A 24,020-nucleotide genomic window follows, 5' to 3' on the forward strand; every position below is an offset into this window, starting at 1 on the left:
GTCTTTTTATTAGCTTAAACCAGTCTTGCTATTATTCTCTGATTTCTGCCATCAACAAGGCATTTTTGTCCATCAAACTGCAGCTTGCTGGATAGCCTCTGTTTTTGGACCATTCCCTGTAGGATTCAGCAAGCAAAATTAATTTAATTGCCACAGCATTTATTTATAAAACAAACACCACATTAATGAGTAGAAGCTAATGAGCCAATTAATGTTACCGTATGAGACACAAAACATCTTGTCACCACTAAATGTATGATCATAGGTGAGGTAAGCGTGCAATGTAATTACACTCAACAAAAATATAAACGCAACACTTTTGGTTTTGCTCCCATTTTGTATGAGATGAACTCAAAGATCTAAAACTTTTTCCACATACACAATATCACCATTTCCCTCAAATATTGTTCACAAACCAATCGAAATCTGTGATAGCACTTCTCCTTTGCTGAGATAATCCATCCCACCTCACAGGTGTGCCATACCAAGATGCTGATTAGACACCATGATTAGTGCACAGGTGTGCCTTAGACTGCCCACAATAAAAGGCCACTCTGAAAGGTGCAATTTTATCACACAGCACAATGCCACAGATGTCGCAAGATTTGAGGGAGCGTGCAATTGGCATGCTGACAGCAGGAATGTCAACCAGAGCTGTTGCTCGTGTATTGAATGTTCATTTCTCTACCATAAGCCATCTCCAAAGGCGTTTCAGAGAATTTGGCAGTACATCCAACCAGCCTCACAACCGCAGACCACGTGTAACCACACCAGCCCAGGACCTCCACATCCAGCATGTTCACCTCCAAGATCGTCTGAGACCAGCCACTCGGACAGCTGCTGGAACAATCGGTTTGCATAACCAAAGAATTTCTGCACAAACTGTCAGAAACCGTCTCAGGGAAGCTCATCTGCATGCTCGTCGTCCTCATCGGGGTCTCGACCTGACTCCAGTTCATCGTCGTAACCAACTTGAGTGGGCAAATGCTCACATTCGCTGGCGTTTGGCACGTTGGAGAGGTGTTCTCTTCACGGATGATGCGAAGGAGATGTGTTGCACTGCATGAGGCAAATGGTGGTCACACCAGATACTGACTGGTATCCCCCCCAGTAAAACAAAACTGCACCTTTCAGAGTGGCCTTTTATTGTGGACAGTCTAAGGCACACCTGTGCACTAATCATGGTGTCTAATCAGCATCTTGATATGGCACACCTGTGAGGTGGGATGGATTATCACAGCAAAGGAGAAGTGCTCACTATCACAGATTTCGACTGGTTTGTGAACAATATTTGAGGGAAATGGTGATATTGTGTATGTGGAAAAAGTTTTAGATGTTTGAGTTCATCTCATACAAAATGGGAGCAAAACCAAAAGTGTTGCGTTTATATTTTTGTTGAGTATAAATGTTTGAAAACTCTTTTGTAAAATGTGTAAAAGTTAGTAGCCTTACTTTACCAGCTTAGCCTAGCTGATTTGCTGTTGCTGTTATGGTTGTCTCACACAGTCCAAATAAGTGCAGTGCCAAGTAGTATGAAAGTTATATTCCCTCTTCTCAGTGTGGTCTTTCAGTTTGAGAGCATGATTTATTAAATTTACTCATTCTCTTAGATAAAGAACATCTCTCTTTCAGATAATCTTCCTCTTGTTTTATTCTGGTTGGCATCCAAGTTAATGGTGCATTACTGCCCCCTTTTGTTATTGAATGTGAATCACAGCTACCTCATTCAGTATACAGGAGCAGCTTGTCATATGTGTACATGGTGCCATCTTGTGGTTATAGATGATAATACAGTATTTTTCCAGATATAATTAATTACAGGATATAAATTGCAGGACCTACCAAACCAGTAACACACTTCGCAACTTATAGTGGAGAAAATATAATAATTTCTGTATGTTTCCCAATGACTGACTGAGTTTTGGACCCTGTTTTGGTACCATTTCATGCTACGTGTCTGTGTCTTTGAAACACTTCATTGAACTTTCCTTGTGATGAATCCATCCGGGGAAGTTATGATTTATGTTATAGAATCTGAGGATAAGCACTTGCACCAGTGAACCTCAAGATCTAGATAGGAATTACTTCTTCATCCCACTGCCTTCCATGTTGTTTGAACTGTGCCAAAACAGCACCCCACCTGTTACCTTGTTAGCACCTTATGCTCTTAGACGGCTGACTTGTTTAGTATTTTCTTCCACACTTGAATGTAATTTTATGAGATATATGCAGATCTGGTTCAGCAAAAATTCCACCGCATGTTCATTTTTACACCTGTGGACTTTAATGATTAGCAGACAGAAACTATGTCTGTGTTGGGGGGTGCACCAGTACCACAAAGAAATGAGATGACACCCGGTGACGCTGGTGTCCACCATATGTGCGGTTGGCTCGCCCATCGCGACAGAAGGCCTCAGCCGATGGCTACTGATGGAGCTGCAGGGAAAGTGAGCGAGAGAAAATAGAGCTCCATTTCATTTCTGTCTCTCTCACACTCTCATATGTAAATATTGTAACACACACATGCACAGCGCCCACTCTGTCTCTGCTGCTGTGTCGTTTTCCTACAAGTGGGTCATATTTCTTGGGTCAGGCTGAGATTGAAGCAGTGGCCTCTGGGAGTTGTGGTGGGAGTTTCTGTGTCCTAAGGTTCATTAGCACGGCTCATTCAATAGCACAGCTAATCTCTCTGTACCCTTTGAGGTGCTGATAATTAATTAATTAATTAATTACTTTGATGAACGAGCCGGGTCAGTGTCTGCTATGACATTCATGGTTCAGGTCATCACTTTCCACAAGAAATTTGAACAAACGTGTCATTTGAACTGCCTGACACTGAAAAAGAGAATTCAGTCAGTGCAGGCTAGTAGGCGTAGTTGGCCAATCCTCTAGACATTTTCTGAATAGATATTCAGGGGTTCATATTCACCTCATGAGATCTCTGGACAGAGGTTTTTGATGGTGCCAATATCTTTGTAGGTGACTAAAGCTCCAATTCTTTGAGGTTCTGGCACTTCCTGTCTTACTCTTGGGTTTTAAGACCTGAACATTAACCAGTGACCAATGGTAATAATTGATTGGGCATCGTTGGTACTCGGTCTCTTTTAGAAGATCCTTGGGTACTGTTTGAATGACTCTGTGTCAAGCAAAGGGTTGCTTAGGGAGACTGGGACACCAACCACTATAACTTCCAGTATTACCTCAGCAAGAAAAGTAGCAACAACGAACATGCGGACTTTGGTCATTTCAAGTGCAATCTCATGTTTCCTGGATATATGTGGAAAATCAAGGCAACCAGTAGTGCATCCAGCGCATCTCGTCATTAAAAGTCGTGATATGCCTATGAAGCACCCCTGCATAATATGGACCATTAAGGCAGCTCCGTTGTGCCCTACGCCCTTGTTTCCTAAAATAGCAATATGGACCCTCAATTTTTGAACATGTAAAATGTCTGTAACAATTCAATTTTTTTTTTCCAAAAAGCTTTTACAAGTTATTTGTAATTTGATGAAACAGCTCCCCTACTTGTGCAAATAATCAAACAGTGAGTTGTTTCCAAGACATTCAATAATTTAAAAAAAATAAAGTAATTAAAACAATAATTGTTTTCACACAATTAGACAGGACTCTGATACTGGGGGTAACTGATCAAGCAGGGGATTGCCTGTTGGGGTGAAATGTGGTGGGGATCTTTTGCGGCAGGTGGCCGCTGTAGTAACCATGAACGCCCAACAGGAACCCTGAACACAAGACGACTAATGGGGCTCTGGTGAAACAAGATGATTGTTTGTTACCTGACGACTGTGAAGGTGGGTGAAGGCTGCAGCAGGTCTTCAGACCCGATTGTCTGGGATTTCCCAACCATCGGACCTGTCAAGGACCATATGTTGGTTGGTGTGCAAAAACATTCCCACATTAAACAAACCCACGCACATGCATCTCTGGATCAACCCTGGATGAATTCCATCAACCTGTCCAGGAATCAACCGAGACGATTTTCTTCACCACCGAGGAATTAGCACAAAGTTGTTTATAGCCTAAAACCACATTACTGTGCTGATTTCAACAGTTAGCTTAATTTTATTTATTTTTTACTAACAAAATAACACTTATAAGTTGGTAACTGCTCTTCACCTGGGTGAAAACTGGTATCTCAGCTAGTTTTAATAATGTAATTAATACATTTACTCTGGCCTGAACTTCTGCTCCTTCATCTTCTCGAGGTGGCGCTTGTTGCCCTCACGTGACGTAAATTTTGCTTATTTGATTACTATACAAGCTCCTACAGGAAGAAACATCTATTATTTTAGGATTTACAAACATTTTAGACTGTTAGCTGACTTAAAGTTAGAAGAATTAAAGTTAGCGGAAGCTATCTGGTCCCTTAATGATTTGCAAAGCTAGCTGAAAGGGTTCATGAAAAAGTTAGCTATGCTAATTAGCTGTTAGCGTATTAGCCAAACTGTGCCCACCACAGTATAAAGACACTGAGCTCTGGTCCTTCTGAATTCATTATAAACTCTCACAACAGAATAATAGTCCAGTCGTTGTACCGTTTCCTTCACCGGATTTATATTTCTGAAGCAAAATTATAAAATGATCCATATGTCAAGCTGTATATATGCTGTGTGCATAAACTGTTCCAGTGATGCATGTAATAGGTGGAATGTTCTGGATTAAATGCAAAATGCAATGTATTTATTGTGGTTTAAAGTGACTTTGAAGAGGTTTGATTTTATGGTCTTTGTGTTTTTCCTCTCTTTCTTTCAGGCATCAGCTCTTTGATAGCTAAAGGCGCGTATGACACTGCCTTCCCGCTTCATGATGTAAGCACAAATATAGGAATTCCACATCCTAAGCCTTTATTCCGCTTTACAGTTCTTGGAAGAAGACATTCTGGTCACATTCAGCAGATTTTTAAGCATCATCAAAGTATTGTATAGAAATTGCGTGGATTTCATTACCACAAATTGACCAGAATCAACCATGAGTTCAGCGAATTTTCATTTGACATAAATCTCTTTTTACTCTGACATCTAAATTTTCATCTAAATAGCCCAGCCTATAGAAGTTAGTGCCCCTCCTGACAGCATTGGTGATTGTAGTTGCAGTTATTTCAGCATCAATTTTTTATCTCCCGTTGGCTGAAGGCCCAAAAGGGGATTAAGTCGTGGCGATTTCCATCTATCCATCCCAAAAAGGGTATAAGCGTTCTGAAATCAACTCCTCTCTCATTTTTAGGAGGAATTTCATGTATCTTGGTACAACTCTTTGTTATAGGTTGGAAATGCACATATTGTAATATTATTCAAGTTGGGTCCATTTTACCAGGGTTATGGCCCTTGATGAACAAATCTGCACCCCGTCAGTTTCATGAGTTGGCGCCGGCTCCTCATATTTAGGATGAATTTCGTGAAACTTGGTACAAGTCCTTGAAATGTTATCAGAATGTACTTGTACCAAAGTGGGCTATTGTCCTCTCAGGGCATTTTATTTATTTATTATTTTTATTTACTTTTTATTTAAATTATTATGCTGTAAAAATTATACTGAAAAATGAAAATAGCTGAACCAACGTAATTGAATTGTTTCAGTTGGTAACACCTGAATGAATTAAGTTCTTTGAAGTTAATAAGTTCTATTAACTTAATTTCAAAGAACTTAATTCATTCAGGTGTTACCAAGTGAAACAATTCAATTAAGTTGGGTCTTTTTCAGTGTATTTGTTTCAGAGCAAATAACGATGTGGACTCTCTCACTTTGTTTTTGTGCAATTAAAAAAAAAAAAAAAAAAATATATATATATATATATATATATATATATATTTTTTTTTTATTTTTTATTTATTTATTTATTTTTTTTTATGTAAAATAGATGCCAGCCACCTAATGTCATTTCCTCTCTAGAATTCTTTACATTCTAATGACGAAAAAAATTTAAAGGTGACCAAATTAAACGTGTAAATGACAACAATGCACCTGCATCCCAAATCAGCTTTAAGTCTGCAGGTTGATTTTTCACAGAGAAATAAAGTAAAACCAGCAAATGCACTCAATTATTTATCTTTAAAAGTATTACTTTATAAAATGTCATCGATAATTGAGCATGTACTAAAAGCAAATAAAAAAAAAAAGGTGTAGAACAGTCTGTCCCCTTTTCTGCATTCTTTGTGGCCGTCAACATTTGATGATAAGTGATGATTATTTCAGTATCACTTTTTTATTATTATTATTATTATTTTATTTTGCTCTGAAAATAACAGATTTCAGGGATAATGATAATGCAGCTTCTGTCACTGTTTATCTGCACAACAATACATCAGCATCTCAAACACATTAGAAGAAAGAAAAACCAACAAATATGATCAATAATTTAGCTTAAAATGTATCAATAATTGATGGTTAATGAGCTAACATATGACAAACAGCCAGTGTTTTACACTAGATGTTTGAAAAGAAAGAGGTTTAAATGTTTTCAGGACAGCGCATGTGCGTGTGTTTTCTGTGTTGTGTTTTTCACTCTCTCGTCTCATTTCTCAGGGTGACTATAAGGTCATAGGACACCCCGAGGAGAGGAACGACAGACAGGTAGCTCTTTCATTTCTTTCTTTTTTTAATGGTCCTCTGGTCCCCTCCACATTCTCCTCCTCTCTCTCTCTCTCTCTGTCTGTCTCTCTCTCTCTCTCTCTCTGTGTGTGTGTGTGTGGCTTTAAATGTGATGCGGTGGCTCATTTAATACATTATAATGAAATGAAATTCACACGTCTGTCTTCCCAAATGTGAAAGAGAGGAATTGTAATTTTCTCATTAAAAGCTTTCTTCTGAATTTGAGTCACATCTTTAGTTTTTCCACACATATTATTACATAAAAAAGAACCAGTTAGAGAGCTGGTTATGGTAATGAACATACTTGAAGAGCACTCAGAGAGAGGAAGCTTCTGCAAAGGCTTCAGAGTCCTCCTCCCCAATCTGAAAGTTAGTCTGCTCGATCCAAACCATTATCTGGATTTGGATGACGGTGCACCTATTGATAGACAATCCTGGGATTCCGATCACCAGTCTTTGACTGGTGGTCTTGCATCCGCATCCTTATCAATCACCTTTGTTTCCGATTGCTGACCTGCGATCCTGATCTTTGTTCCTGATCAGTCATCTTTGATCCTCATTGCTGTCCTGTGTCTTTGTTCCTGATCAGTCATCTTTGATCCTTATTACTGATCTTTGATCTTGATTGGTGGTCTTAAATCCACATCCTAATCACTCAACCTTTGTTTCCGATTGCTGACCTGCGATCCTGATCTTTGTTCCTGATCAGTTATCTTTGATCGTGATTGCTGATCTTTAACCCTAATCACTCACCTTTGTTCTGATTGCTGACCTATGATCTTGATCTTTGTTCCTGATCAATCCTCTTTGATTCTGATTGCTCATCTTTAATCCTAATCACTCACCGTTGTTCTGATTGATGACCTATGAGCTTGATCTTTGTTCCTGATGACGCATCTTTAATCTTAACTGTTGATGTTTGGTCCTGATCACCAATTTTTGTTTCTGACTGCTGACCTGTGATCTTGATCTTTATTCCTGATCACGCATCTTTAATCTTGACTGCTGATCTTTTAATCTTGATTACCAAGGTTTGATCCTGCTCATTGATCTTTATTGCTGGTTTGACATCCTGATTGCTGATCTTTAATCCTGATGTTTGTTTTTGATCGTGATTGCTGATCTTTCTGATCACCACAGTTTGAGCTTGTTCACGATTTTTGATCCCCATTGGGAAAATAATATCCTGATTGTTGATCTTTGATTCTGATAAGTGAGCTTTGATCCTGATTGCTCCCATTTGTTTCTGAGTGCTGGCCTGTGATTCTGATCTTTGTTCCTAGTCATTCATGTCTGATCCTGATTGCAGATCTTTGATCCTAATTTCTGAATTTAAATCCTGATAGCTTATCTTTGATCCTAATAACTGTGCTTTGATCCATTCTGATTTCTGCGTGTTGATGTTTTGATCCTGTAATCTTATGGAACATAAACGGAGATAATCCACCCAGTGAAGGGAAAGTCTGCTCACATATGATGCTCAGTTACATATGATGCTCAGTTACATGTTTTGGCCCATTTGAAAATTTGATCTGGTTAAAAATTTCCTCTAACCCAAATGTTACAAGAACTGGCCTTGGTTCTGATCTGACACCAGCGTCTCCTCCAGTAATGCACGAGCAGTGACATTTCTACTGTTTGGTAACTGCCTATCATGAGGAATTAATTAGCACCATCTTTCGCACATGCACATAATCAGGCCTCTTTTTGCTCTCCACAGCATAAGAAATCATTTCTCGATCTCTTGGTTCCACCATTTATTTGATGTTTTCGGTAGAAATCTCCTGCCTTATAGACTTTGCTGCTAGCTTTAAGACATTCTGAGCTCCAGAGTCTCTGCACAGTCCTCAGTTTTTTACTTTTTAACTCCTGTACTTTCTTTCTTGTGTTGTTTTCTGTCTGCTGTCAGGTTCTACATGACGAGTGGGCCAAATATTCTGCTTTTTACAAGTACCAGCCCATTGATCTGGTCAGGTTGGTAGACCCTACAGTCAAACTGTTAACCTGGCAACAGTGAAGTCTTATTTACTGAATCAGAGGATGTTCCATGTTATTGCAATCTGTTCTGTAGCAACCTTAAATCCTGCTGTCCTTGACCTCTGACCCCTGACCTCACAGGAAATACTTTGGGGAGAAGATCGGCCTGTACTTTGCGTGGCTTGGTGTTTACACTCAGCTGCTAGTTCCGGCCTCCATAGTGGGAATCATTGTCTTTGGCTACGGTGTGGCGACAATGGATACTAATATACCCAGGTACACACACACATGTGCAGTCAGGTCGGAGATGTTCCTGTAGACATCACTGATTTTACAGGAAAATCTAGAGAAGCATTTGTGAGGAAAAACCATAAAAACTGAAATTCAAGTACACATTCTAATACGTTTGCCAAAATGAAATCTCAAGGACATGTTTGCTGTTTTAGTTTTCAGAAAAGTCAGAAATGGGGCAGGATCTCTATTTTTTTTTTTTTTTTTAATGCTTTCCAAAAATGTCCTCCAATTTGAACTTGAACACGCAACCCAAAGTTCAGACAAATCAAAACTACTTTGAAATCCTTCAAAGGTTATGTGAAACATTCAGATTGTTCTTCTACTAATTTGGTAAAATGGATACATTGGCTCCGCCCATCACCATTGTAAGCCCCATAGTAAGGAATTTTATTTGCTAAATAATCTGATGTCCACCTCAATCTGTGGAGGTATTTTTTTAACAATTAAATATGCAATGATTTGCGCAGCACCACTGTAGTAAAACTTTTTCATATTTCTTCTGCTGTGTGTAAGTGAATACAGAAACGGACACTTTGCTCTGCTGCTCCCACAGTTTGTGTCTCAGTTTCATGTGTCTATTGTCCGTCTTTGTCCCAGTCTGGAGATGTGTGACAAACGACTTAATTTCACCATGTGTCCTCTGTGTGATGGAGCCTGTGAGTTCTGGCAGCTCAGTACGGCCTGTGGCACCGCCAGAGCTTCACACCTCTTTGACAACCCCGCCACCGTCTTCTTTGCCATCTTCATGTCCCTGTGGGGTGAGTTCATGCGCGTGAAGGCGTTCATTAATGTTTTCTGACCTCCTCCACCTCCAGCATTGGCCCCGCTGAGATATTGGCTACACACTTTGGCTACATTTAAATGACGAATACAAGTTATTTTTACAATATGGAAACATATGGGACCAGAAAAGTAAAAAGGGGAAATTAAAAACAGTGCTGTTGACTTCAGTTTATTCTATTATCTGTTAAAATCAATTTGCTAATGTTTTAAATAGACTTGACAGATGTAGTCCACCATACAGTACAATCTTACTGTAGTTTTTTTTAATGTAGGCATTTTAAAGCTACAGTATGTAGGATTTGGCATCAGCTAGATGCTTAACCCTCTGGGGCCGACACCGTAGTATACGACGGCTAAGACCAAGCTTTACTAAATTATAAATAACTTTTAATGATATTACTGTAGATAGAAATTTACTTTTTTTTATGCTGAAAAGTTAACTCCGCGGACTTTCGAGCCAGCCATCGGCCATCTTTGTACTCCTCAGAAGCTGTGTGATGACATGCACAATGTGAGTGTCCAATCGGAATTGGTTCACTGTCGCATGGTTTTCCATATCCAATCATAGGGCAGATTTACCTCACGTGAAAAGCCAAAGATTGTTTTCAGGAGTGATATGTTACTAGTTGGCCTGTTTGAATAGCCCCTTGGGTGCTCCAATGAGTACATACTATTAGTACATACTCTGTGTGCCCTGCGCCATTATGCACAGCGATCAGTGAATGCAGGAGCAGACGCAGAGCCTCTGATGACAATCTCAAACTGTGTGTAACTATCAGGATTGCTCCACTAGTTTGCATGTGAATGTTACTGGATAACTCTGTTGCTTTCTCTGCGTAAAGCACTGTTTATCATATCAATGGACAACAAAATGCATAGACCATTTTTTATATATTGTTCAAAATGTGCATTTGTGTTTATTGGTTGAACCTTTTTGTTCTACAGTCTTTCACATAAGACCTCAAATTACCTTTATAAAGTGTCAAAACAGTTATTTATTATAGTTTGCTGTGTGTTTTGAAAAAATGTGTTTGGAAAATGATTTTCTCTTTATTTTTCCTTGCCTATTTTTGATTGTAAACCTTTATTACACTTCTAAAACACAACAAAAACGTTTATATTCTGAAAGCACAGGTTGTCCTGAAAAAAGAGACATAAAACTACATTGTAGGATGCAGGGAGAGCTGTTAACAGCAATAATAAAACATTTATGCCAGGCGAGTGAACTGTCCAAAAAATGCCCTCGGACCCCAGAGGGTTAAGACACCTTTTTGATTAATTTTGAATTAAAATGTACTTGCACTTCCCCCAACATTGCATCAATAGTGACTCAAACATGAAATACCAAGACATTACTATTCCACTAAAAGTCAAATTTGATATTTTGTACTATTTAATTATAGATATTGATCAACTGTCCACATGAAAAACACAATTTATTATTTATACAGAGCATTGTTATGTTGACATGGCGCAATTAACTATTAATGGGCTGTATTAAAGAGAAGGCTAATCCCCAGTTAGTGTTTTTATAATTGGTTACATGCTAACAGTTAGCCTTAGCGCATACAGACATGCTAACTGTAGCTGACACTAGCAGTAATGGTTAATGCTATTAGTTAGAAGAAGAGATATGGCATTAACTGAGGTACAGACATCTTGTTATTAAGGATTACTCTTCAAAACAACTTCAGAGTATAAGAAAGAAAGTAATTGATGAATAATTTATTGTTCTACCCCAATAAATTGAAGCTAGTATGATGAAGGCAAAGTGAAAGCCAGTGCTTTTTAATTTCTTCTTTTCAGTTTTATGTTCAAAAGTGATTGTGTAGTTCAAACTTCAAAAATAAACTTCAAACTTCAAGATAAGTATGAAGGTTTAAATCCTATCAGTCATGCTAACAATGTATTTCTTAGTAGTGCTAATTATTAAGACTGTGTGTCTGACCAATAATAATTTTATTTCTTTATTTGTGCATATGTGTGTGTACAGCGGTATTGTTTTTGGAGCACTGGAAGCGACGTCAGATCAGTTTAAGCTTCAGCTGGGATCTGACAGACATCGAAGAGGATGAGGTATAACACGCTAACACTAGCACTTACATCACTGGGAATGTCCCACTAGTCCTAGGATCCACTAGTCCTAGTATTAAGGAGCGCATGTTGAAGCTGTTTTTGCATTTATGGTAGGCTATGTGTTGCGCTAAAGTAGGTTAAGTAATGTTACAATAACAATAAGGTGAACTTTATTGTCCCAAAGGAAATTATTTTGCCAAACAGTAAACGGCGAACTTTTTTTTTATACAATAGGTACAACAAATTTATGCGAAATGACTGAAGACATTTTCATAAGATGTTCCCCAGTATTGCACATAACTGAGTAACTGAATGACTGTGAATAATTCTGTGTTGTGAAAAGTGTAGGAACATGGACCCACAACAGGGGGCGCAAATGAACGGACAATGGAATAAGCCAAATATAACAATTTAATGTTGTGAATGTGCACACCAGAGCAACAGACAACACAATTGAGATCACCAGTCAAATAAGTTACGGTGGTGTGTGAGCAGGCTCGAGGATAGGAGACACCCGTCCAGAAAAGAGCCGCATCCCACACGCCTTCCACTCCACCGGACCTGAAGCAATCCTGGAGCCGCCAAGCACTGGGTCCCCAGGTGGCCACTGCCTCCGGCTGTCAGATCGGGTACTGCTGGCAGGAAGAACAGACAGGTGATGGTGGGTGTATGAACACCCAGCAAACAGTTCAACACAAAGGTGGAAAGCACCTCCACCTCTCAATCACGGAGTTTGTACAGATCCTGCAGTAACAATTAACAGTCTGCAAACTCAGAATTATGTCAGTAAGTACAGAAGTAAAAACATTACTACTGTATAAACCAAAGGCTGAGACGTTTACTTAAAGGGTAGACGATTTCTCGGCAGTGAGGTGAAGATGCTGCCCGGCTCTTATGGAGGTGTGGATGATGATGATGAGTGACAGCTGGTGTTGTAGATGAGTGACAGCTGCCACTCCGGGTGCTACGGCGCCCTCACGTGCCTGAAGCCCGCCCTCTGGTGGTGGGCCAGCAGTACCTCCTCTTCAGCGGCCCACACAACAGGACCCCCCCCTCAACGGGCGCCTCCTGGCACCCGACCAGGTTTGTCCGGATGTCGGCGGTAGAAGTCGGCCAGGAGGGCCAGGTCCAGGATGAAGCTCCTCTTCACCCAGGAGCGCTCTTCGGGTCCATAAGCCTCCCAGTCCACCAGATACTGGAATCCCGGGCCCTTACGACGGACGTCCAGGAGCCGGTGAACTGTCCACGCAGGCTCCCCGTCGATGATCTGGGCAGGAGGCGGCGCCGGTCCGGGGGCACAGAGGGAAGAGGTGTAGTGAGGCTTGACCCGGGAGACATGGAATACAGGATGGATCCGCAGTGAAGCTGGTGGCCTCAGCTTCACCGCGGCAGGACTGAGGACCTTGACGATGGGGAAAGGGCCAATGTACCGATCCTTCAGCTTGTGGGACTCCACCTGTAATGGGATGTCCTTTGTAGACAGCCAAATCTCCTGCCCGGGCTGGTATGCAGGGGCCGGGCACTGCCGGCGGTCTGCATGGGCCTTGGCCCTCGTCCGGGCAGAGCGCCACACCCAATGGCACCGCCTCAGATGGGCCTGGACCGAGGGCACCCCGACCTCTCCCTCCACTAGCCGGAACAATGGGGGCTGGTACCCCAAACACACCTCAAACGGGGAGAGGCCGGTGGCAGACGAGACTTGACTGTTGTGTGCGTACTCGATCCAGGCCAGATGGTTGCTCCAGGCCATCGGGTGCGCCGAGGTCACACAGCGACGGGCCTGTTCCAACTCCTGGTTGGCCGTTCTACCTGTCCGTTGGTCTGGGGATGGTACCCGGACGAGAGGCTCATGGAGGCCCCCAGCTCTCTACAGAAACTCCTCCAGACCTGCGAGGAGAACTGGGGACCACGGTCAGAGACGACATTGGATGGAATCCCATGCAGACGCACGACGTGGTGGACCAGGAGGTCTGCAGTCTCCTGGGCCGTCGGGAGCTTCGGGAGGGCCATGAAGTGGGCCGCCTTGGAGAACCGGTCCACTATCGTGAGGATGGTGGTCATGCCCTGGGACGGCGGGAGGCCCGTGACGAAGTCCAGGCCGATGTGGGACCAGGGGCGGTGGGGCACAGGTAACAGTTGGAGGAGACACTGCGCCCGTTGGTGGTCTGCCTTTCCCCTGGCACAGGTGGTGCAGGCCTGGACATACTCCCAGACATCGGCTTCCATGGACGCCCACCAGAAGCGCTGCCTGACCACTGCCACGGTCCTTCGCACCCCTGGGTGACAGGAGAGCTTGGACCCATGACAGAAGTCCAGGACAGCAGCTCTGGCTTCTGGTGGGACGTAGAGTTTGTTCCTAGGGCCGGTCCCCGGGTCTGGGTTCCATGTCAGGGCCTCCCGGACGGTCTTCTCCACGTCCCAGGTGAGGGCTGCCACGATAGTGGACTCGGGGATGATAGGTTCCGGTGGATCTGACAGCTCGACCTTGACCTCCTCTTCATGGACCCGGGACAGGGCGTCAGATCGCTGGTTCTTAGTCCCGGGATGGTAGATAATCCGGAAGTCAAATCGCCCAACAGTGACCAGCGGGCTTGCCTGGGGTTCAGACGCTTGGTGGTCCGAATGTACTCCAGGTTCCGATGGTCCGTGAAAACCGTAAATGGTACCGCAGCTCCCTCCAACAGGTGTCTCCACTCCTCAAGAGCCTCTTTCACTGCAAGAAGTTCCCGATTGCCGACGTCATAGTTCCGCTCCGCCGGGGTCAACCTGCGGGAAAAATAGGCACATAGATGGAGAACCTTGTCGGACTCCCCGCTCTGGGACAGCACGGCTCCTATCCCTGAGTCAGAGGCATCCACTTCAACAACAAACTGGCGATTGGGATTGGGCTGCACCAGAATGGGTGCAGACAAGAACCGACGTTTCAACTCCCTAAACGCGGCTTCGCACCGATCCGACCAGGTGAAGGGGACTTTAGTGGAGGTCAGGGCCATCAGGGGGCCAACTACCTGGCTATAACCCTTAATAAACTTCCAGTAGAAATTAGCAAAGCCGAGGAACTGTTGCAGCTTCCTACGGCTCGTCGGTTGGGGCCAATCCCTCACCGCCGCAACCTTGGCTGGATCGGGTGCGATGGAGTTGGGAGGAGATGATGAACCCCAGGAAGGACAAAGAAGTACGGTGGAACTCGCACTTCTCGCCCTTCACAAACAGCCGGTTCTCCAACAACCGCTGCAGGACCTGACGTACATGCTGGACATGGGTCTCAGGATCCGGGGAGAAGATGAGGATGTCGTCCAGGTATACGAAGACGAACCGGTGCAGGAAGTCCCACAAGACGTCATTAACCAATGCCTGGAACGTCGCGGGCGCATTGGTGAGGCCGAACGGCATGACCAGGTACTCAAAGTGACCTAACGGGGTGTTGAATGCCGTCTTCCACTCGTCTCCCTTCCGGATCCAAACCAGGTGGTACGCATTTCTAAGATCCAATTTGGAAAAAATTTGGGCTCCATGCAGGGGCGTGAACACACAATCTAACAGAAGCAGCGGGTATCGATTACGATCCTTGACTTCGTTCAGTCCCCTGTAGTCAATGCATGGACGGAGTCCGCCGTCTTTTTTGCCCACAAAAAAGAAACCTGCACCCATCAGGGAGGTGGAGTTCTGGATCAACCCGGCAGCTAAGGAGTCCCGGATGTAGGTCTCTATTGATTCGCGCTCAGGACGAGAGAGGTTGTACAGCCTGCTGGACGGGTACTCAGCACCTGGGATCAAATCAATGGCACAATCGTACGGACGGTGCGGGGGAAGAGTGAGTGCCAGATCTTTGCTGAAAACGTCAGCAAGATCATGGTACTCCTCAGGCACCGCTGACAGATTGGGGGGGACTTTAACCTCCTCATTAGCTGTCACACCGGGTGGAACCGAAGATCCTAAACATTCCCGGTGGCAGGTGTCGCTCCACTGCATCACTACCCCAGACGGCCAATCAATCCGGGGATTGTGCTTTAATATCCATGGAAACCCCAAAATCACTCGGGAGGTAGAAGGTGTTACATAAAACACAATCTCCTCCCTGTGATTTCCAGACACCACCAATGTCACTGGTTGTGTCTGATGTGTGATTAATGGGAGAAGGGTGCCATCTAGTGCCCGTACCTTCAGTGGGGAAGGTAGTGCCACTAGGGGGAGCCCTACCTCCCTAGCCCATCTGCTGTCCAGCAGATTCCCTTCAGACCCCGTGTCCACCAGTGCTGGGGCGTGAAGGGTAAGGTCCCCACAAAGGATCGTTACTGGGATGCGTGCTGATCTACGGGCTTTTCCCGCGTGGATGTTATGACCCACCCTTAACCCAGTCTCTAAGGGCAGGCGTTGAAGTTTAACCGTTTGGGGCAGTTTCTTTGTATGTGCTCATCAGAGCCACAGAAAAAACACTCCCCGCGAGCCAGCCTCCGTTGTCTGTCATGTGATTTTACTTTGGCCCTGCTCGTTGTCCATAGCTTCGTCAGCAGGGGGAGCTGTGGTTCCACGGGGCTCTCTGACTGTGGAGCGTGGAGACGGCGGCACCTTTTCGGACCCGGAAGGAAGAGGGACCGCTTGTGCCCGGCCACGCCCTTCGCCCCGCTCCCGACGGTTTTCTTCTAACTGGTTGTCTAACCGTCTAACCAGATCAATAAGCCCGTCAAAATCCCGCAGCTCATCCTTAGCCAGCAGGTGCTCCTTCAGGACCGGAGACAGTCCGTTTACGAAGGCGGCGCGGAGTGCAACGTTATTCCAGCCGGACCTCGCAGCCGCGATGCGGAAGTCGACAGCGTACTCGGCTGCACTCCGACGTCCCTGTCTCATAGACAGCAGCACAGTCAAAGCGGTCTCGCCTGTATTGGGATGATAAAACACTTGTTTAAACTCCCTCACAAACCCAGTATATGTTGTTAGTTGCTGTGAGTTTTGCTCCCAGAGCGCCGTAGCCCAGGCGCGTGCCTGTCCTCGAAGCAAATTGATGACATACGCCACCCTGCTGGCATCTGACGCGTACATGACGGGACGTTGTGCAAAGACGAGTGAGCACTGCATTAAGAAGTCCGCGCACGTCTCGACACAACCCCCGTACGGTTCCGGTGGGCTTATCTATGCTTCAGGGGATGGGGGGGGGGGGGGGGGGGGTTCGTTGAATCACCACTGGAACGTCTGTATTTTGTGCTCGGTCAGCTGGAGGAGGCGCTGCAGCAGCGCTTGGAGTGCGCGCTTCCACCTGGCTTCCACGCCTTCCACTCCACGGGACCTGAAGCAATCCTGGAGCCGCCAAGCACTGGGTCCCCAGGTGGCCACTGCCTCCGGCTGTCAGATCAGGTACTGCTGGCAGGAAGAACAGACAGGTGATGATGGGTGTATGAACACCCAGCAAACAGTTCAACACAAAGGTGGAAAGCACCTCCACCTCTCAATCACGGAGTTTGTACAGATCCTGCAGTAACAATTAACAGTCTGCAAACTCAGAATTATGTCAGTAAGTACAGAAGTAAAAACGTTACTATTGTATAAACCAAAGGCTGAGACGTTTACTTAACGGTAGACGATTTCTCGGCAGTGAGGTGAAGATGCTGCCCGGCTCTTATGGAGGTGTGGATGATGATGATGAGTGACAGCTGGTGTTGTAGATGAGTGACAGCTGCCACTCCCGGTGCTCCGGCGCCTTCACGTGCCTGAAGCCCGCACTTCAGGCAGGACACCCTCTGGTGGTGGGCCAGCAGTACCTCCTCTTCAGCGGCCCACACAACATTCTGCTTGTTATGTATTCATCCTGCAGAGGGGGGGGGGGGGGGGGGGGAATTATAGTGTGTGATTGTTTCCTCAACAGCCTCCTCTCTGATAACTACACCACTGACTCCAGCTCAACCCCCAGGACAGAGCCAGTTTTCCTGATGTGCTTGTTGAGTCTGTTCGTGTCAGCTGCAAAAGTGTGACATAAAAAAAAAAATTAAATTATTGTGAATTAACATTATTTGTTGATTTTCAATTCAACTGATTTATATACAACAGTACAGTTAAAGGTGATTAATGGTGTATGTCAGCAGAATATGTTTTATTTTTGTAAATAGTTTGGGGTTGTAATATACACCATCAGATAATATAAAGAGGTCAGCACCTAGGACTAGTGGACCCTAGGACTACTGGACCCGCCCCGTTTCACTAATATGAAACTAGGATCTGTGCTGTGGATATCTGTAAATAATCATGATGACGGATATCGTTGGCTATTTTCCAGTCACCAAATTATGATCCCTGAGAACCACCTCGTTCTATAATTAATGGAATACTTAAGTGTAAAGTAATTGATATGCAAATGAAAAGTAGCTAACCAATACCTAATTTGTGGGTCTCTGGGTGTGGCCCTTGGGCACCACTTTTGAGAACCGACCCAGCTGTCAACTTGCAAGACCATCGGTCCATTCAGCCTTCCTAGGTCCTTCAACAGCTGTGGGAGATTCCAATGTGATATTTCACATGCCCACGTGTGTATTTGACATTTGAAAGCTGTGTGTCGGCTGCTTGTGTGGTCTGTGTCATTTTCTTTGAGCTGTACAACACTTTGGTCAACTTTTGCTGTTTTAAATATGCTTAGAAATGAAATGACCGAACTACTATCCTGTGTTTCCTGCTTCAGGAACACCCAAGGCCAAAATATGAGAACAGTCTCCTTCAAAAGAAACAGAGGAAGCAGAAAACTAAGAAGAAAAAGAAGAAAAATAATGAGGTAGGAATGAATTTAGACTTTATGACTGACATTCTCTCACAGTATCCATGTCGCGTCTCGCAATTAAATACTATGAGCGAGCGGATGTTTCCAATTTAAACTCCTCTATAATCAAGGGATCATGAAGCTCCTGTGAAGTCGTTACAGTTTGAATTGGATGTCTTGGTGAAGCAGATCCTGATTGTTTGGTTTCCAGCGCTTGAAGTGACATTAGTGTGGTGTTCTTATGATTGAGAACGATCTGGGTTTCCTGTGTAAATTGGGGCAGTCACAGTGGTGTTGTCCCACATAGACTTAGCACGATGTCAGACGGATTCCTGCCACAAACCAGTGTCACATTTTTTTTTAAGATTCAAAAATTAACACCGTCAATAGGGGAAAAAAAAGATCTTAGAGGTGTGTTGATAGATACCGGGACAGTGCCAAGATACACCTTATGCTGATTTTACTAGGGGAGCTACGACCACTACCTTTGCACCCTCCCACCCCACCCCGCCCCCCAGGACTAAACCAAACCAACTGTTTTAGTTTCCTTAGATGACCCCAAAACACAATCAGGATGCTCCCAAAAATAAAAAATGGCCTCAAGCCTGTTATCCAAGATGGCCACCAAAATAGGGTTTTTCCACTAAAACACTTTTACACAACATATAAACAACTTAAATATCACAGAGATTCAATGGGAAGACCATTGCAGGTCACAGCAAACTCATTTGTGCCTAAACTAAATTCATTCATGGGTTTAAAATTCAAAATGGTGTCCAAAATGGCTGCCTATAGACCCTTATCATTAAAATGCATAGTAGGAACAAACAATAGACTTAATAATGACAGAAATAATTGGTGTTTAAGTGAAAAAAATCCTATTTTGGACGCCATCTTGGATAACTGGCTTGAGGCCAGTTTTTATTTTTTGGGAACATCCTGATTGTGTTTTGGGGTCATCTAAGGAACCTAAAAAAGTTGGTTTGGTTTAGTCCTGGGGGGGGTGCAAAGATAGTGGTTGTAGTTCCCATAGTATTTTCTTTGAAGAAAAATCACATTCACACAAATAAAAAGACAAAAGACACTCATAGGAGTATTTCATTTATGACAACCAACAGCCACTAACTTGAATTGTCATAGATGAGGCAATATGCGATACGCTGTTTATTCAGATGTAATTCATATACTATGTATCATCTGTAAGGGATGCTCAAGGTCATAATCTTTATCAAAACAGTAGGGGGCAACAAAGGTCTCAATCAAAATTGACACTTTATGGACATACAGGTCCACAGCGGAGACTTTTAAAATTATATTATGATGTACATCATTAAGGATATAATCATCACACCAAACGTGAAGGAAATCTACAACATGGAATGCCAGAAAACTGAAAAATTCAAGTTTGCAGTCATAAAATTGGTGGCAGGGTTCAATGCCAACATTGCTGTGTCGCTGTGCGTATGGTAGTTCGTAGGCTCTACTCTTTCGACAGCTAAAGGATTCTCTGGCCTTGCAGGTCAGAGACCAGCTGATCAGAGCGTTCACCTCCCATGCTGCAGATTGTGAGTTTGTGTCCCGAGGGGAGTGAGTGGAAGGAATCAAAATGACAACACAATGCAGAGCAATCTGCAACACAAGAAAACTAAAAATTCAGATTTGTGGTCATAAAATTGGTGGCCAGGGTTCAATGCCAACATCATACCAAATCTACTCATACACTGCATAGAGCAGGTAGCTGAGTGGATCAGGAGCTGGCCTGCCAATATGTAGACCTGAATTTGAATCCCACTCATGCTACCTGTCTATGTCCTTGGACAAGACTCTTAATCTACACCGTCTCAGTCGACCCAGCTGTAATTGGGTACTGGTCTTGGTTGGGGAAGTAGTAAACTGTGTCAGACTGGCATCCCATCCAGGGAGAGTCGGAGACTCTCACCCGCTTGACGATACAGAATCCAAAGATAGGCATCGGCATCATTGGGCCTCAGGCTCTATATAGTACTAACGTCTTCTACCCATAGACTCACAGATGGACAGTTATACACACCAGTGGTTCATATGGCCCCATATGGACCTTTTGCCAGTTTGTGATGTTGGAGGATAAAACTTTGGCTGTAACTCCATCACATCCTCTGTTTGGGTATCAAACACCACACTTTAAAAAATGAAATACTCCATTTACTTAATCTGGTTATGTCAACCAGACCTACAAAATGTGGTTGTTCAAACTGGAAAAGCAATTAATTATGTTTCATATTTAAACAACCAAAGGTTATGTGTGTGTTTTTGCATAATCTGTGTAATCTGTGCTGCAGCCAGACAAACAGGAGGAAGGGACAGTGACAGGGAAGGACAGATGGTGACATAAACTCCTGTCTGCCATGGCTGCAGGAATACCGGTAATCCTGCACCCTCTCCTCTCCTTTCCCTCCTTCTCCTCTGCTCCTTTTCTCTTCTTTGACTGCAGGCTGATGTCCTCCTCTACCTGTCCCTTCCTCTGGCTGCTACAATCTCAACCTTTCAGGTATTTATTGAACAAAACACAGTGTATATTTTCTATTTCACAAGGATCTAAATTAGATGAATTGGAATGGACTTCAGTCACAGTCATAGCGATGGAAATTTGACCCCAAAGATCTCGACCTTCACTGCAATAGCTGCCATGTGATGGACCTCACCAGGGAAATTCTGGTGTCCATCTAAGCGTGTGCCACATTTGGTCCAAATCAGATTGATAATCAAAGATCTTGAGCTTTTGTCAAAGTGCAGTTTGGGGGTCAACCTTCACTGATGTACCAAATTTGGTAGAAATCAGCTAAAGGACCTGTGAGGAGCAGACAGGCAGGCATGACCTTTATCCGATTGACTGGCCTTTGGCAAATTTGACCTAACTAGCCAATTCTGGAACCCACCTTCTTATGTGCTCCACATTTGGTGCAAATTGGGGTGAAAAACATAAAATTTTGCCTTTGACCACAATGACCTCTGTCCTCCAGGGCAACACTGGTTGCAATTGTCCGTTGGAGGATGATGTTTCGTGGACTATTAGAGGTTATTAAAGTTGGTCATCGAGGTAGTTTAGGAAACTTGTGTCTTTACCTAAATTTTATATATATATATATATATATATATATATATATATATATGCTCTGAGTTTGACACTGTGCAATGTTCAGCAGGCAGAAAACAAAGCTGTTATTTTTGTCTAATCTGAACAAGGCAGGGTGTTGGGAAAGACCAGCAGGTGCAAATTGTTGCTCCAGAGCAGCAAGAAAAGAACATTCGCTGCTTTGTGCGAGCAATGATAGTGATTGAACCGTATGATGACCTGCTGGTAGTTAATGGCATGTTTCAGAAGCCACTGAAAGACAGACAGCTGCTAAAGACAGTTAATCAGGAGTTGTCGTCACACTTTCCTGCACAAAGGAGTTATCATTATCTACAATCTACGTTAAGTTCATCAATGTTTCCACAGGTGTAATTTAATAGCTTTAATAATGTCTGTCTGTCTGTCTGTCTGTCTTCAGTTCCACTGACCTGCATGTTGACTCACTGCTGTAAATTACTGCACACCATTGGCGGCTCCAGAGGTTTTTTTTTTCTTGAGGGTGGGCTGGAGGGGGGGCATGATTATTAAGTCGTTAGAATTTTTAGTAAATTTGCAAATATGCATTTTTTAGTAAATGCTAAATTTTTACTTTGTAGATGTCAGTTCAGGTGTACAATATGTAACAGATGGAGCAACAACAACAATTACTGTACTGACAGGACACAAAAACAATTAATAACTTTAAAGGCAAAACATTAGAAAATCTACATGCTAACAGTAAACACAGTCAGGATGGAGACTGGTCTCCTGCAGGTGGGGCTCTTTTTCATCACTCTTTCCAAACATTGGACTGGTGTTGTCCTATTTCTTAGTTTCACCAGGCTCAGGTTCCTGGATGAAGTTGTTTGACTAGTAAACAATTCACCATTAATCACACTTGCATTCAAAATCAAGTGGAATAATGAAAAATTAAAAGCATTGCACTATGTGAGCAACAGGAAGAGGCTCAGTTCATCACAGTGCAGAAATGCAGGGGGACCCCTCCCCCCCAAAAAAATAATCCTACAAAGGTCCAGCAAATTTCTTGTGTCTGTGTATGATCATTCCTAAAAGTTTCAGCTATCTTGGTCGCTTTGCATAAAAGTAATTTTCTTTCAAAATTTTGCTCCAAAATGATATGATTTGTTGCTAAAATAGGTCTCCAGGCAAAATGTCTATTCCTTGGTTGACCAAGACATGTTGGGGAAGATGAATGGAACAAAGAACATTACTTTTACCTTTGTAGGATTTATTACAATTTTTATGGGTTCTGGGGTTTTTTTTTTTTTTTGGTCACCCTGTAATACCTCATGGATGCTATGGAAAATGAGGGGGGTGCTATAGGACCGGCTCAGTCAGGGAATAGTGTTGAGAAACTGAGGTTGAAAACATAAGATTTTATGGCCTCTACTGGTGGTTGGCTCTCACTGCGGTATTGTATCACTTCCTGTTCCGGAGCACAGCGGTGTTTTTCTGTATCTGTTAGCTGTTTAATCTGCGCAGTTAGATTGATCTAGTTATCTAGATTACGATTTGTTTCCCAGTGTAATCTTTACGTGCCTTAACTAAAGCACTCCTTCTGCTGAATCACCTCTAAATTATTTACACATTATTCACTTTGCGTGTTTTTAGGAATCCGCTAGCTTAGCGTAGCTACTAGCTCTTAGCCGATTTAGCATGGCGGCTTCTCCTGTCTCTCCCGCACTTTTCTGCTCTGAGTGTGAAATGTTTAGTTATTCCTCGGCCTCCTTTAGCAGTAACGGTACTTGTAATAAGTGTAGCTTATTCGTAGCTTTGGAGGCCAGGCTGGGCGAATTGGAGACTCGACTCCGAACCGTGGAAAATTCTACAGCTAGCCAGGCCCCTGTAGTCGGTGCGGACCAAGGTAGCTTAGCCGCCGTTAGTTACCCCCTGGCAGATCCCGAGCAGCCGGGAAAGCAGGCCGACTGGGTGACTGTGAGGAGGAAGCGTAGCCCTAAACAGAAGCCCCGTGTACACCGCCAACCCGTTCACATCTCTAACCATTTTTCCCCACTCGACGACACACCCGCCGAGGATCAAACTCTGGTTATTGGCGACTCTGTTTTGCGAAATGTGAAGTTAGCGACACCAGCAACCATAGTCAATTGTCTTCCGGGGGCCAGAGCAGGCGACATTGAAGGAAATTTGAAACTGCTGGCTAAGGCTAAGCGTAAATTTGGTAAGATTGTAATTCACGTCGGCAGTAAAGACACCCGGTTACGCCAATCGGAGGTCACTAAAATTAACATTAAATCGGTGTGTAACTTTGCAAAAACAATGTCGGACTCTGTAGTTTTCTCTGGGCCCCTCCCCAATCAGACCGGGAGTGACATGTTTAGCCGCATGTTCTCCTTGAATTGCTGGCTGTCTGAGTGGTGTCCAAAAAATGAGGTGGGCTTCATAGATAATTGGCAAAGCTTCTGGGGAAAA

At 43.6% G+C, this 24,020-nt stretch overlaps 1 protein-coding gene across 1 annotated transcript in view; it reads left to right on the forward strand.

The window, feature by feature from the left end:
* LOC117503839 (anoctamin-1-like) overlaps positions 1–24,020 on the forward strand; it is a 127,235-nt gene that overhangs the window by 64,482 nt on the left and 38,733 nt on the right. Inside the window, 8 exon segments of the mRNA XM_034163101.1 lie at positions 4,771–4,826; positions 6,541–6,588; positions 8,516–8,580; positions 8,725–8,859; positions 9,475–9,635; positions 11,654–11,736; positions 18,404–18,493; positions 20,797–20,880. Of these exon segments, the coding sequence (XP_034018992.1) occupies positions 4,771–4,826; positions 6,541–6,588; positions 8,516–8,580; positions 8,725–8,859; positions 9,475–9,635; positions 11,654–11,736; positions 18,404–18,493; positions 20,797–20,880 (722 nt within the window).

This window comes from Thalassophryne amazonica, chromosome 22, assembly GCF_902500255.1.
Source record: "Thalassophryne amazonica chromosome 22, fThaAma1.1, whole genome shotgun sequence".
Classification (NCBI taxonomy): Eukaryota; Metazoa; Chordata; class Actinopteri; order Batrachoidiformes; family Batrachoididae; genus Thalassophryne; species Thalassophryne amazonica.